Below are 15,651 nucleotides of genomic sequence, written 5' to 3' on the forward strand. Positions count from 1 at the left end.
AGCTACCCCATCAGACTAACTGGGTTTACTCCCCTCTCCTCCATCTCCTCTGCCGTGATGTACTTACTATCTTTCATAAAACAGACTGAGAAATGAATGGGCAAACCTCACAGAATCATGGGTCTTTCCTTAAGCCACCTCAAATCCACTTGGAAATGAGGCCGAATCTTAATTAATTCAGTTATTAATTAAAGAACGACAGCCAGCCTTCCCCTGGAATCATCCTGAAGAACCTGGGTACCCCCTTGGCCATGAGTTTCCTGTTCGGAAATGTCCCTGTGGTGCTGGTGCTTCTACAGGCGATTTCTGCTCCTCACTCCAGACCCTCCTAGCTGCGGGGTGTTTCCTAGGAAACCCAGGCCCCAGGTCCCCAGTGGGCAACTGGGCGAGGGAGGCAGGTGTTACCTCCAGCTCACGCAGGACGGGATGGTCCTCGATGCCCGGGAACAGGACGCGCATAGCGTAGGTCCGATAGTCCAGGTAGGGGATTCCTGAGCGGTCCAGGTCACTGGTCAGCTCGTTGATGTCTGTCTGGAGCTCGGCAAAAGCTGGGAAGGTACAGAGGAGACAGGGAGACTCAGGAGGGGAACAGACAGGGGAGGGGAGAGGCAGAGACGTTTGTGAAGGAGGAGGGAAGGGCTGGGGTGCAGAGATGGGGCGTGTGTGGGGTTACAGGCGTGCACCTCCAGAGGGAGTGAGAGAGCTCCAGACTGCCTTTCTTAGGTGGTGGGAATACGGGTGATTTCTATACCGTTTCCTCCTCTATGTGTGTATGTCTTTAGTCGCAAAGTCGTGTCTGACTGTTTCCATCTCCACGGACTGTGACCCACCAGGCTCCTCTGTCCATGGGATTTTCCAGACAGGAATACTAGAGTGGGTTGCCATTCTCTTCTCCAGGGGAACCTTCTCAACCCAGGGATTGAAACTGCATCTCTGCAGGTGGATTCCTTACTGCTGAGCCCCCAGGGAAGCCCATTGCTTCCTCTCTGCTTATCTATAATTTTGAATTTTCTTTCTATGTATTACACATGCTCTTAAAGCAAAGGAAGCCCACGTGACTTGGGTCATACAGGTGACACAGATGCGGGAGATAGGTGAGAGACTGGTTGAGCGGATCAAACAAAGAGCTGAATAGGCTGCTTTGCTCCCCTTTTCCCAGCAAAAGAATAAATCAAGATGCAAAGACGGTGGGGGAAAATGAAAATCAAAACCACCAGGAGATACCACTTCATACGTATCAGTGTGCGTGCGTGCAAAGTCACTTTGGTCATGTCCGACTCTTTGTGACCCTGTGGATTACAGCCCGCCAGAGCCCGCTGTTCATAGGATTTCCCGTGAAGACCGGAGTGGGCTGCTGTGCCTGTCTCCAAGGGATCTTCCCAGCTGGGGGTTGAACCTGCATCTCTTATGTCTCCTGCATTGGCAGGCGGGTTCTTTGAGACTAGGGTCATCAGGGAAGCGCCACCCATGAGCATGGCTAATGTAAATAATGGAAAATAACAAGTGCTGACAAGGATGTGGGAAAACTCAAACCTTCGTGTCTTGTTGGAGGAAATGTAAACTGGCACCCCTTCTCTGGAAACCAAATTGATGATTCCTCAAAAAGCTAAACAGAGAATTTTTATCCCATGACCCAGCAATTCCTCTCTGACATACATGCCCACAAGAACTGAAAGCAGGGACTTGAGTAGATACTTGTACACTCACATTCATAGCAGCATTATTCATGATACCAAAAGGTGGAAACAACCCAAATGGCCATTGACAGATAAGCTGATCAACAAAATGTGGTTTATACACCTAATGAACAATTATCCAACCTTAACAAGGAATGAAACTCTGTCACGTGCTACAACATGGATGAACCTTGAAGACATGATGCCAAGTGAAATAAACTAGACAGAAAAGGACAAATCCTGTATGACGCCGTCTATGTGACGTGCCCAGAGCAGCCAGAGTCCTGGAGACAGAAAGCAGAAGGGCCAAAGGGAGAGGAGGAAGAGGAATGATTGTTTCGTGAGCACAGAGTTTCAGCTGGGGAAAGTGAGGGAGGTCTGGAGACGGATGGTGGGTGTGGTTGCACAATATTCTGAATGTGCTTAATACCTCTGAGGAGTTTCCCAGGTGGGACTAGTGGTAAAGAACCCACCTGCCACAGGAGACATAAGATATCCCTGGGTTCAATCCCTGGGTTGGGAAGATCCCCTGGAGGAGGAAATGACAACCCACTCCAGTATTTTTGCCTGGAGAATCCCGTGAACAGAGGAGCCTGGTGGGCTGCATTCCCTGGGGTCGCAAAGAGTTAGACACAACTCAAGTGACTGAGCATGCACACTTGCTTGCACACATACATGCATGCAATGCCTCTGAACTGGAGGGGAGAGCACTAGGGTATAGAGATTAGAAAGTTAAATGGTAAATTGTATGTTATATATATTTTCACTCTCTCACACACACACAAAACTGAGAATGCCACCAAACCCAGCCTTAGGGTGCCCTGCCAGCCAGGCCCTTGGCCAGCAGGGGCTTCCCCTTGATGGCCCTCCTCGCCGCCCCAGCCCTGGTAGAGGGAGGAGCCAGGGTCCACTCTCCCAGCCCAGCTCCTCCCTGTCATCCCACAGGGGGCTTGTTCTGATCTTGAAGCTTGCAGTAAAAGGAGGAGTGTTCTGATTCCTAACTGAGATGTTTACCCAGAGTCTGCCAGGTCCTCAGCCCGAGGGGACACCAGGTATGCTAGTCAGCTGGCAGCGGCGGTGGCCTGGGAGACGGGGGAAGCACAGTCTCCACCGTCACACTCTGAGATGCCCTGCGCCTGGCCTTCAGAGGCTCAGCCTGCAGCACGGGGGGGACAGTGTCCTGGGGGAGGGGATGGGCAGGAGGGGGGCGTGCTCGCCTGCCTTTTCTGCTGCTCCGAGGGCGGCCAGGCGAAAGGAGCCATTGCCACGTGGGGATCTAGAGTCCGAGGCCGCAGGGCCCAGGAGGCTCTGCCTGTGGGGGCACTGAGTGCCACCCACTGCCCCAAGAAAGAGAGGAAGGTGGCCAGATTGTGGGACGAGCCAGGGCACAGCAAGACAGAATAATGCGGTCAGACCTGGGGCCTCACTGCGTGCATTTCAATAGGACTTCTCTGGCCCCGAGAGCAAAGGACGTTCAAAGGAAAACAGAGGTCAAAACGGAGCTTGATGGCTTGGGGTGGATGAGACCAGAGGAAAGATGAGAGGTGTCTCAGAGAAGGAAGGGAATAAGGCTGGTGAGGAAAGCGGTTCTAGAAGCGAAGGAACGTCCCCACTTACCTTCCTTACACTCCAGGGCCACGCGGGACTCCAGGTTGTCCATCTGCATTTGGAGCCGCTTGAGAGTGAGGTCGTTCTCTCGAGACTTGCGTTTGTAGGCGATGAGCACGATGATGACAATGATGAGCAGGAGGCTGCCCCCTGCCGCGATGCTCACGATGGCGGGCAGGGTCAGCAAGCTGTCCGAGATGACACTCACGGAGCCGGGTGAGAACACCATCCCACCCACGTGGACCTGGACGTGGACACACGCACACAGATGCTGTCAGGCCGTCCGGTCCTTCTTGTTTCAGAAAGGACAGGAGCAACCACAACCACACAGTGCAGTCTGAAGACCAAACAACTTCCTGCTGACCGCCTGCCTTTCTTTTCTTGTGTTCTCTGCTCCTATCCATTTTAATATAGAACCTTGAGATGAGGACACATGGAGGAGGTCGAAAACCCTTTTGCTACAATAGATTATCCATGCAAGGCGAAGAGGGAAGAAAGAACAAGAGGAAGGTCCACTCACCATGACCTTGTGCTGCCCCGTGAGGTTGGGAGGCTCGCAGAGGAGCTGCGTCTCGGACACGGTGACAGCACATGGGGTCTCCCCAATCAGCACTGTGTAGTTGAGTTTGGCACCTCCAGAGGCAGGAGGGCAAAGATTTTTGCCCTGCAGAGAATAGCAATCTTATTAGGAATAATTGATACATGCACACAGAAGTTAATTGCCTATTTAAGAAGAGATGAAAGAGAGAGGGTAAGGGCAGCAATGCAAAAGCCAAAGAGGGATTCCATCGGAGAGGACATCCAACGGCCACAATTTAGAGAGGAAAAGAGAAAAGAAAGGGAGGAGAGGATGAAAGGCAAGGAGACAGTGGTAAAAAGAGGAAGGAGCAGGCAAACAGCAAACAGTTCCAGGGGAGGCTGCAGGGCTGAGAAATGAAAGCGGTGGAGTCACACACCCTTGGATAGATGGCACCCAGGGACTGTGACCTCCTCACATTTGAGGGCAGTTATGGTGGCCACGGATGAGGTCAATAAAGGACATGGTTGCTTCCAATGCACTGCAAGACTTTTTGGGCCCAACGTCCGCAAGAACACAGAAATATTCCAGGGTTCCTTGAGAATCCCAAGCTCAAGATAATGTCACTCAGTGGGTCTGTATCTATGTCTGAGCTCCCTTCACAGGGCGCTGACAGCGATGCAAGCCTGTGTGCACTGGAGGGAGACGAGGCTGGGACGGGAGGGGGGTGGTCTGGCCTCCCCGTGCTCCTACCTTCAGAATGATGGGGGATCCTGGCTTTTGGTCCAAGACTCCAGTAGGGCTGAGCAGCTCAAAGGTCGGGTTGGGGTAGTAGATGAACTTGGTGTCGTTGTAAATCAGCAAGGACTGGACGTTGTTAAAGACAAATCCAAACTCGTCTGGCCGCTCCACGGTGTCCAGGCCAGGCCGATAGTCCGTGGTCAGCGAGGGTGCCAGGCAGGTCAGGGTGGTGGTGTTCACAACTTTGCACACCTAAGGGGCCCAGAGCGCAGAGTTCCAGCCCCCAGCTGGCGACACGGCGGGGTCACATTGCCGTCGTCCCACCCCCTGCTTCGTCTGGCCCATCTCCAGCGAGCTGCTTGCTTCGGGAGAAGAGCTGTGAAATTGTATTCTTTGTTGTGGTTGGTCTTGTTTTTGTGTGTGTGTAGGGGCAGGGATGTGTTTTGACTTCACTTCTTCACTCGCCCACACTGAGTGAGCGCCTACACTGTGCCAGGCGCTGTGCCCAGGAGCTGGGCCATCAGTGAGACGGCCCCCGTCCAGGGCGGAGGCAAGGGTCTGCCCAGCATCACAGTGTGGTCCCAGCAGAGGGCCTGGGGCCCAGGAGCGGCCACGGCACCGCTAAAGGCACGGATGGAGTGAGAAATGCCGGGATGGGGGAGTCCCGGCGCTCTAGGGGTGCCTGTGTGTGCGTGTGTGTGCACGCGCGCGTGCGCGTGGCCTGAGGCAGGGTGAGGGTGACTCACGGGAGCTTTCCTCTGGAAAAAATGAATGAAATTTAACCTGGAGAATGTGTAGGACTTGCCCAGACACGGGGGATGGTAAAGGATCAAGTTCTAGGCAGAGAGCAAAGTAGCAAAGGCCTGGGAATGAGGGAGCATGAACGTCTGAGGAAAAGATAAGAACAGAAGCCGTGTCCTGCGTGTATGTGTGTGTGTTTGTGTCTATGTATGTGTGCATATGTGTGCATATGTGTGTATGTGTGTATATGTCTGTGTATCTGTGTCTATGTATGTGTATGTGTCCGTGTGTGTATATGTGTATATGTGTGTGTCTATGCATGTGTATGCCCACGTGTGTGTATGTGTGTATATGTGTGTATGCATGTATATGTGTGTGGTATGTGTGTGTTATCTGTGTCTGTGTGTATGTGTGTGTGTGTGTGCGCCCGTGTGTATGTATGAATATGTGTGTGTATCTGTGTCTATGTGTGTGTATGTATGAATATGTGTGTCTATCTGTGTCTATGTATGTGTGTATGTGTATGAATATGTGTGTATCTGTGTCTATGTATGTGTGTGCATGTGTCCATGTGTATGTGTGTGGTGTATATGTCTGTGTGTATGTGTGTCTGTGTATATGTATGGGTGTATGTGTGTGTGTATCTGTGTCTATGTATGTGTGTGTGTGTGTCCGTGTGTGTGTGTGTCCGTGTGTGTGTGTGTATGACGGGATGGGGGATGCTGTGGGAGATGAGCACATACTAGGTGTTCAGTTAGTGTTTACTGACCACAGTGATGGATGAAAAAGACCCTTCGCCTCCTTAAATGTCCTAGTCAAGGTCTCTCCCTTCTCTGAGGGTCCCTTCGCCGTCCATGGAGGTGTGACCGTGGTATCGCCCCTGAGTTCACAATGTCCTTTCCTCCTGGGGGGCCCTGGTCTCCAGCTAACAGCTCGCTGAGCTGGCCCTCCTCTCCTGGCTGGTCTGGGGGCTGCCCAGGCAGCAGCCCGACTGGAGACCCCGCCCCGGGGCCCGTGCACGGTCTGGACCCCTCCCCGCTCCTCCCGTCCCGCCCTTTGCAGCTGCTGGGGCTGCGGGAGGCTCGGTGTCCCAGCAACCGCCAGGGGCATGTGTGGGAACCCTGCTCAAGTACGCGCTGTCCTGGCAGCTCCACACGTGTTGTGTGTCCGGCCAACATACACAAGCCCGGGCTTCACGTTCGGAAAACAAGACGGTGTGTGAGATGGAAGAAAAAGCGGACACTTGCATGGAGATGATGTCAGCGCTCCAAGCCTTAACCCTCCCTTCCCAGGGGGAGCTGAAGAGTTTAAACCCAACAGTTCGGGAGGGCTCTGTGCCGTCAGACAGCAGCACCCACCCCGCCTTCTGCCGGCCCCCTCAGCAGCCCCCTATGAACCCAGTGTCCCTCTCACATGCCAGCTGGGACACCCTGGCAGGGGGGCAACAGAGGTGCTGTCAAACAGGCGGAGCTGAGCTGGGGGTCCCACCCCGGGCTCTATGGGACAGACCCCCAGCCCGAGCGCTGCCGCCCCGCCTGCCCCGTCTCCTCTCCGCTCGCTCCGGTGCCCCTGGACGAGGCTCCTCTGAGAATGAGCAAATCACCCCCAGACAAAAGGCCTCTGTTTGCTCCCTGCCTGGCGCTGCATCGGCACTTTGCCAAACATTCCTTCGGGTTTGGCGGCCTGCGCTCTGGCCCTTCCCCCTGGGGCTGCTTCCAAACCCAGAGGCGGGGGTTAGCGCCGGGGCCTGAGGGTGAGGTGGGCTCCAGGCAGGGCTGAGGGGACACCCGGTTCTCTCCCAGCACCCCTGAAAGGGAAGGCCCTCCCGGGCCCGGCTTGCTGGAGACATGCACTCCCAGGCCCTTCCTCTAGGCTGCAGCCTGCAGACGCCAGGCAGGTCACTGCTGGTGCTCGGGGACACCCGACTCTCCTTCTTAACTCCTTGAAGCACTGAGGTCCTGGGGGTTGGGCGGGGGGAACTGCTGGGGAAATTCCTGCCAGTGCGTCCTGGGGAGGGCAGCCAAGACCCAAGCATTCGCAGAAGGATGTCAGCTGTTGGGGGCCCTTCCCAGCTCCATCTTCCCTTCAGATAGCTTCCTGGGGACTAACGATGTAGCCTTGGAGGCTGGCCTTCGTGATGAGTCATGGACTCATCCTACAACATTCCCTCTGTACTAGACGAACTGTGTCTTTTATTTTCTGTATTCTGCTGCTTTGACCTCTGGGGTCTTGCCGACCCTGGAGGGACTGTGCCCCCTCCCCAGGCTGGCCAGTTCCTAGAGCCGGTAGGCAGGTGGAGGAGGGCTGTGGCCTCAGTCTAGAAGTGGAGCGGGGACACAGTCTCTTTTGCTCAGCTATCAAGCTCTCCACTGGGACACAAGTCACGTGCTCGTCTAGCCCACGGAACTGTTACCACGATGGGTGCTGGAGGTGACACAGTGGTGTCCCATGTCTCTGGCATGACGGCACGTCAAGCCCACCAGCATCTCACATAGTCTAGTTACGAAGACTCAGATGTTGGGGACTGAGCTTGGCCCTGTCACCTGCCACCTTCATGTCTGGGGGCAAGTCATTACTCCCTTCTGGCCCTATTTTCTAAGCTACACAAGGAGAAGTTTGGACCAGATGATCTCTGAGACCTTTCCAGATCTAGCCTTCTGGCAGTCTGTCATTTTGTATATTTCTGTGTTTCCCAGGGAAGCCTCAAGCATGCTGGGAATGTGTCAGGAAAAACAGGGTCGATCCAACACCACCTTCTCCATCTCCATCTCAGCCTCGTCAATCTCCAGAAGGTCAAAGCAGTAATAATAGTAACTCATGTGAAAAATGATGGCCATAACAGCATCTCCTGGACTGTAATTATGAATACAATAATGTTTCAGAGCATATTGACTGAAAAGAGGAAGATGGAGCCAGCAGAACAAACTAAAAAATTTATAACAACATCGCAGACATTCTGCTCTTACGAGAGAGAACTTTTTTTAACATCACAAAAATCCACAGTGGGGGAAAAAAAATTAAATTACATGGCTCTGCCCAGGAGAGTGAAGTGAAATGTTCAGCTTGATCATCTTAGCAACCACGATGGAATTATCTGCATGCAGTGACTAGCGTTTATCAAGTGTCAGCCTTGTTGCACGTTACAGATCCACGAGGAGAGTCTTATCATCAGCATTTCTAGCCGGGGAAGGGAGGATCAGAGAGGTTAAATGACTTTATCACGGGTGTACAGCTAATAGATGGCAGCGTCCTATTTCTAATTCGAAAACATCTGGATCGGCAGCCAGAATTTCTTCACCCTCTCATACTCCTCTTATCAGACCTCGAAGGGAACGTGGCAGAAAGCAGGAGCCCTTTGGCACCATATCTGAGGCTCAGAAGCCATGCTGGGATAAGGAGTCACGTGCCCTTGTAGCCCACAGAGTCGTGACCTTCTGACGAGAAACGGTTATACTGTAATTATAAAGACTACTGCAAGACCCACGTGTTTGGGGACATGATTGCGGACTCGGCTCTGGCAGTGGAAGACCCCAGTGCTAATACAGACCCCATCACCTTGCCAAACACACCCACGGCTGCATTTCCTGAGGGCCAGGTGGACACGCCAGTACTCACGTTGACAGATTCTTTGCCGTTAAACTTGACGCGGATCCTTGGCTCCTGAATGACATCCAGGTTGAAGCCTGTGATAGTCAGGGGTGTGTGGCCACTGGGAAGAAGCAGAGGCTGGGTGAGGGCGGCAACCCTCTCCAGCCGCCCCCACGCTCCCCGCGGAGTCGGGGAGCCGCACTGGGGTGGAAGGGGCTCGGGCGCGGCGGCTGGGCGCCCGGCCGCCTCACCTGGCGATGCTCCACTCCGGCTCGACGCGCTGCACTCGGGGGTCGTCTATGTACTCGAACTGCAGGTTGTTGTCCACGCGGGCCCGGTCGACGCTCACGGAGACGGGGACGGGCCCCAGCCCGTTGGACGACGGGGGTGAGACGCACACGATCTCGTTCATGGACCGCCTGCAGGCAGACCGCAGGAGGGTCAGGAGCCGAGGCAAGCGGGGTGGCCTCTGGCCTGAGAAGAGGCTTTCCCCCAGTCGAAGGGTGGATTCGTCTTCCTGTTCTACTCCAGGCTAGGGAATGTACCTTAGTGTCATACACTACATCAGTGTCTCTTTCTACCTGAGCTCCAACTCTGGTCGGATTAGGGAGGCAGCCAACTGGAGAAGGGGGTTAGAGAAGGTGGGGCAGGGGCAGGGCTCCTTGGGTTCTGAGGGAACTCCTGTTTTTCTGGATTTTTCTAAAACATGACTATTTAGCCAGTGCTTGGAGGCTGGTCGGTCAGTTGATACATGGAGTATCTACAATGCAGATAAGTGAACACAGAAAACACAGTCCTTGGCCTCAGGCAGTGTATGATCCAAGCAGGATGCGGTTGAGCAAGCTGGGTTCCCATCTAGGGATCCCTTCAGAATTCTCTCTGGATTCTCTACATCCCCAGTGTCTCATTGGAATACCTGCCAAATAGTAGGTTTCAATTTTTACACACGCGAGATGCTCCGAGGAGGCGTCTGCGCGTGGCGTGGGGACAGAGGCCACGCTTCTGGAGTCACCACGGTGGGGACCTAATGAACAATCGATCCTGATGGCGACTGAGCGCTCCCGGGAGCCCTCCTCAGGAGCAGATCTCCTGGTCCTCACTTCCAAGTGTTCGTAGGACAATTTAGCCCTTATGATGCGATACAAACTGACTACTGGCAGGCATTTCTCACAGCGACTAGAACAGGGTTTGGGGCTAGGATTGACGCCTACCATGGAGATGGTGGGGCAGGCATATATGTGAACATGCACATGCATGTGCATGTATGTGTGCACAGCCTACACACGAACAGTCTCAGAGCTCCCCCAAGCCCTTCTCACCCGTAGAACTCGCAGGTCTGGTTGCCCAGATAAACGGCCACGCTGCTTCCAGACCCGAGATAGTGGCCCGTGATGGTCACCATGGTGCCTCCAGACTCAGGCCCTCGGATGGGGTTGAGTGACATCACGGAAGGGTTCTTTGGGAGGAAGCAGAGACATGATCATGGCTCAGGCTTTGCCCAAAGGGAGTAACCCAGGCTAGACTTAAAGACAGAAGGGAGAAAACTTCAAACTCTCTGCCTACCCTGCAGCTGAGACCCTTTCTAAGAAGAGGCTCCGGGCATATCCAGGGAAGGCAGAAAGGCCACGTTTGGCAAGTAATTAACTCCCCGGGGAGTCTTCTGCTCATAACACTGATGGGAAGGCAGAGATGACACTGACTAATCTACCAATTAGTTTACAAATTGAGAACAATTGAGAATGCTTCTCTATCTGGAGCATGTACTGATTTTTTTGGCACAAAATCGATAAGGCTGAATAAAGCATCCCTGCCTGGACTGGGCCACCAAGAGTCTCCGTTCACGGTCCAGGCTCACGTCCTTCCAGCCCTCCCTCAGCCCGAGAGGGGCACGGCAGGGTGCCTGGGGCAGGCACTCGTCAGTAATGTTGGCTTCCCCGACCTTCACCAGGAGGATGGCCCATGGTGGGTTGGGATGTCCTACTAAGCTCATTAAATTGTAACAATCACCCTGAAGCCTAAAAGAAATGTCATTGGCCTAGAATGCATCAGCAAGAAACTGATTTTGCCTAGTGGGCAGCAGAGTGGAGTGGGAAGTGCATTTAACTGAGCAACCACACAATGTGAACTGTAGTCTGTACTAGCCACTCACTAGCGACGCGATGCAAGCAAGCTCTACTCACTCCTGGAGCAAGTTTCTGAATCAGTCTGGGCTGGCAATCAGTCTTGCTTGCCACTCTGTCAAGAGAGGAGGAGGGCGATGTGGTCTCTGGAGCCCTTCCTGCTCGTCACTCTACCACGCTCTCTCCATCTAGTCTTTCTGAGTTTCCTTCTCACATAAGACCCTCTCAGACGGGGGAGGTGGGCTGCAGGTATAGGCCGTGCACGTGTGTGTGCGTGCGTGTGTGCTAAGTCGCTTCAGTCGTGTCTGACTCTTCACGACCCTGTGGACTGTAGCCCACCAGGCTCCTCCGTCCATGGGATTCTCCAGGCAAGAGTACTGGAGGGGGTTGCCATGTCCTTCTCCAGGGGATCTTCCCGGCCCAGGCACTGAACCCACGCCTCTTCCATCTTCGCACTGCCAGGCCAGTTCTTTACCACTAGCACCACCTGGGAAGCCCGTGGTACCCTCCAACCCAAGAGAAGACTGGCACAAGGATAAGGCGGAGTTGCTGAGCTAACAAGGTAGAGACTGGAATACCTAAAATCAGCAGTAAAATGCTTTGGACAGAAGAGAATTTTGTGATCTACTAATTTTTCAATACTCTGAGTAAGGCTGGTTTGACCCCCTCTGCAGGGTGTCAACACTTTTTAATGAAGAACTTGATAAAGCAATGTTGGTTAGGTGTCAGAGAAGGGACTTCTGGGCCCCAGAAGAGGGTTTTCAGTAGGAGTAAAGAAAGCCTTTGTGATTCCACCTGTTGCCTGGGTGTGAAGAAGTGTTTTCAGGGCTGTGTATGTGTGTATGTGCACGCAACACACCAATACACAGAGCAGCTCACTCTTATATTCCTCTCCGTGGTCGCACACAGAGACACGCGTCCCTGCAGGATTTCAAGTGGCTCCTCTAAACTCCTTCTTACAATATCCCTGGCAGAAAAAAAGCAAGTCGATAAATATAGACCCTTTTAATTAGGTCCCTCAGGCTATCTGTCCTCATTAGGCTGGAATTAGACAAAGATATCACATTGGTGGGACAAAGGGCAGCCCCTCCCTACCCTGCACTGAGGATCCACTTTCTAAGAAAGGTCTGATGTTGCTTATTCAGAACCCTGACCTGTGGCTCCCTGGGACTCCCAAGTGTCCGAATAAGCATTGTTAGTCATGAACTCGACTCACCCGGGAAAGACAGGCTTTTCCCTTTCTAGTCTCCTACTTAGTCTACAAGAAGCCTGGAGGCACTGGCTTGGGAAGGGGAGGGTGGGACTTTCCTGGGAGAAGTCTGGAGAGAAATGTGCACTTTCTGGGAGCCTGTAGCCTAGCAACTGCCCAGGTGGCGCTAGTGGTAAAGAACCCACCGACCTGCCAATGAGACATGGGTTCGATCCCTGGGTTGGGAAGATCCCCTGGAGCAGGGCCTGGCAACCCACTCGAGTATTCATGCCCAGAGAATCCCACAGGCAGACGAGCCGGGTGGGCTACAGCCCAGAGGGTCGTGAAGAGTCGGGCCCGACTGAAGCGACTCAGCAGCAGCAGAGCCCAGCGCGAGCCCCAGGACTCACCACAAAGGTGTACTGTTGATGGGACTTGGTCATGAACTCCGGCTGACACTCGCCAATGCACAGGCGCACAGGCCCAGAGGTGGTTCCCACGAGGGCGTGGCCCATCTCACAGACGATCCTGAGGAGAGAGCAAACCTTCCCGTCAGAGATTTGGGGACGGCTGGCATTCCTGCCCGTTTGCTCACCCCACCACAGTCACCGTGAATAACTCAACACAGTCTTACACCAGGGCTGGACCAAGACAGCCTGTTCAACCGTGTGGCTGTGTGACCTTGGGTCAAGGACGCTCCCGCTCTGGGCTTTAGTCTCATGCACACAGTGAGAGTGTGGATGAGCTCATCTCTAAAGAGCTGTGTCCCTTCAAAGCGCTATGCTGCCTATTTCTGTGAACAAGCCTGCAGTCCCCAGTGCCTAACGCAGGGCTTCGCGCTGAGTCTTGTCCCAGTATCCGTGGCATAAACCTAACGTCCTGCAGAGAGATCGAGGGGCAGGGCAGCTGGCAAGGCAGGGGCAGCGACAGGCCAACACTTCAACACGCCCGAGGAGCAGGACTGGGGACTGACTGGGCAAGCTGACTCAGGTGTGGTTCTCTTCCCTCCCTGTGGTTTGCAGTGAGGGGACAGATAATCCGGCCAGAGAGTGAGTTCCCCGAACCGGAGCTCCCGGCTGAGTGAGAGCAGCGGCGTCCAGCAGCAGCAGGCGACGGGGTGGCAGGTGGATGAGTTCATTAGGACGGCAGTCGACACCGGACTCCCACTTAATCAAGGGCTGAGCGCAGGAAGCTGGTGGGCGAGGCGGCCAACCAGCCCCGGGGTTGGAAGTCACGTCTCACGTTCACAGGAGAGCTGGAGGGAGGAGGGGGCGGGGCACTCTCTCTGCTGCTGTGCAAAATCGATGCCCCCTCGTGGGGTGGGGGCTTCCCTGGTGCCTGACATAAGTCACAACGAGCATAGTTACAGACTGGTTGCCTTAGCCACGGCTGCCTCTAGGAGTGGGCAGCAGCTGGAGCATATGGGAGGAAGGGAAGAAATCAGATTTTAGGGGGAACCTCTTGCCTGGAATCCTAAGGCATGGGGTGGGTGGGAAAGGGCCCCACCAGGTTCGGTAAAGAGAAACCCTCCTCCCAATGCCATTTTAGAGTTCAGAGCAGCCTGGTGCCCTTGGTAGGCTGGCTTAGTGGGGAACCAGAAAAACAGACCCCTCTCCAGTAATCCTCAGCATTATCCAGGCACGGTGGGGAAGATCCGTGTTTAACTGAGTGATGCTTATCTCAACAGCTTCTCTAGGAAGGAAGGTAACTAAACAGAGATTTCATTTCGATGTAATAAAACTTGCATTAAACAAATACGAGGCGTGCTCGCGCACACGGCATGCCACCGATCTCCATCTCCTTCATAACAGTTAATCCCAAATAAGTACTTTCACTCCTGGTGAATATTTACTTAACATGCAATAACTGTCTTATTGCGTTTAGCATATTAAGTTCGACAAGACAGTAGTGGGTGCATGTCGAAGGCTGTTCTCCCCTCCTTTTCACCAAGAATAAATAAATTAATTATGAACCCACAGTAAAGATGATAGTGATGATCAATTAGTATTTTACACATAACTGTCTCCTTAAACCTCACTAGCGGAGCATTTGAGAAGCTTAATTTAAGGTACTGCATGGGGTTATTTCCACGCTGCTTCCTGCTTAGAGTAACACCCCTCCTATCGGGTTTCCTGGGCCCCAGCGCCTGCTCCTGTCTGGGGTCCCTGCCATCCTGTCCTGCCGCCCTGCACCCTCCAGCAGCATCAGTGGATTATCTCTGCTCTCTGCTGGAAGTTGGGGGGAGGCGGGAGCCAAGAGGAGGAGGGAGCAGATGAGTCTCTTTCCTTTCTCATCGGCACTTCCTTGTCCCTCTCTCACCCCACCTTGGTCACTGTGCTGGAACCACCCTTGAGAAGAAAAAGCAGGAGGAAATCATGGTGGGCTCGAAGTCTGGGAAAGAGGAAACGTGAGAACACGTGAAGGTCATGAGCATCTCTGTTCCTCCTGGGACCTGTCTAGGAGAGGAGAAGGCCTAGAATGGCCTGTCCAGCTGTCCCTGTAGGGGGTGAACAATGCTACTGGGGCCTCTTGGCACACTGTCTTTTCTAGAACATATTCTTGCTCAGGGCTCATGGCCCAAAAGGTGAGCTTTGCGTGTCAAGCGCCTGTGAGAAGGTGGACGGAGGGGAGAGGGTGCTGCCCCAGGGCCCAAGGCTGAGCGCCTGCAGCTGGCTCTGAGTGTCCCTCCTGGAAGGGCGTGATGGGGGGCCCAGGGACTGGCCTGCAGGAAGGGCCCACAGCCGAGTCCTTTCCCTGCCGGTGGAGCGGGCTTCTACTTCATCCATCCCTCTCTGGAGTGGACGGGGGCAGCAGTGGGCTGCAGAAGGGTCTGCCTGGTAGGTCTGAGGACTGGGTGATAGTGCTAAGGACTCAGACCACGTTGTAGAGAACTCTGACGACCTGTCACTCTTCTTCCTTGTCATTCCCGGGACCCAGTGCTTGCAGCGAAGGATGGAGAGGCCCCCTTGACTGAGTGGACCTCTTACTGTTACTGCCATGTGATCGGAGTGCAGAGGGTTATACTGAGGATGAGGGTCAAGCCAAAGTGGAGTCTCTCAATAATAACAAGAGCTACAGCTTACTGAGCTGCGTGTGGCAGGCACTGTACCAGGATCTCATGTCAGCCTCAGACCCATGTCCTATAGGGTGGGTCTTACTGTCTGCAGTTTTACAGACAAGGAAACCAAGGCTCGGAGGTGCTAAGTGACTCATCTATGGCCACAGAGCTGGGAAGTGGCAGAGCTGTGATTCAAACCCAGGTTCAGCCTGGCTCCAAAGCTCATGCCTTTGATGCTCCTCCACTCTACCACCCGAAAATCAGTGGAACGCTCTCTGTGGGTTTCGTGGAAGGGACAGGGTGGACACGGTGGCTGTCCAAGGGTGGAGCTGAGGTTGCTGGCCGAGGTGGAGGGTGGCGAGGTAGGGAAGACCTGGCTGGGTTCCTAAGGCTTTGAGCCTTAACCAGCTGCA

General features: G+C 54.0%; 1 protein-coding gene across 1 annotated transcript in view; it reads right to left on the minus strand.

The window, feature by feature from the left end:
* PLXNA2 (plexin A2) overlaps positions 1-15,651 on the minus strand; it is a 228,887-nt gene that overhangs the window by 21,604 nt on the left and 191,632 nt on the right. The window contains exons 14-21 of the mRNA XM_043485126.1: positions 12,591-12,708; positions 10,191-10,327; positions 9,123-9,290; positions 8,899-8,992; positions 4,555-4,794; positions 3,805-3,948; positions 3,294-3,528; positions 406-548 (exon numbers count right to left, since the gene is read on the minus strand). Coding sequence (XP_043341061.1) covers positions 406-548; positions 3,294-3,528; positions 3,805-3,948; positions 4,555-4,794; positions 8,899-8,992; positions 9,123-9,290; positions 10,191-10,327; positions 12,591-12,708 — 1,279 coding nt within the window. The remainder of the gene's footprint in view (positions 1-405; positions 549-3,293; positions 3,529-3,804; positions 3,949-4,554; positions 4,795-8,898; positions 8,993-9,122; positions 9,291-10,190; positions 10,328-12,590; positions 12,709-15,651) is intronic.

Source organism: Cervus canadensis, chromosome 13 (genome assembly GCF_019320065.1).
Source record: "Cervus canadensis isolate Bull #8, Minnesota chromosome 13, ASM1932006v1, whole genome shotgun sequence".
NCBI lineage: Eukaryota > Metazoa > Chordata > Mammalia > Artiodactyla > Cervidae > Cervus > Cervus canadensis.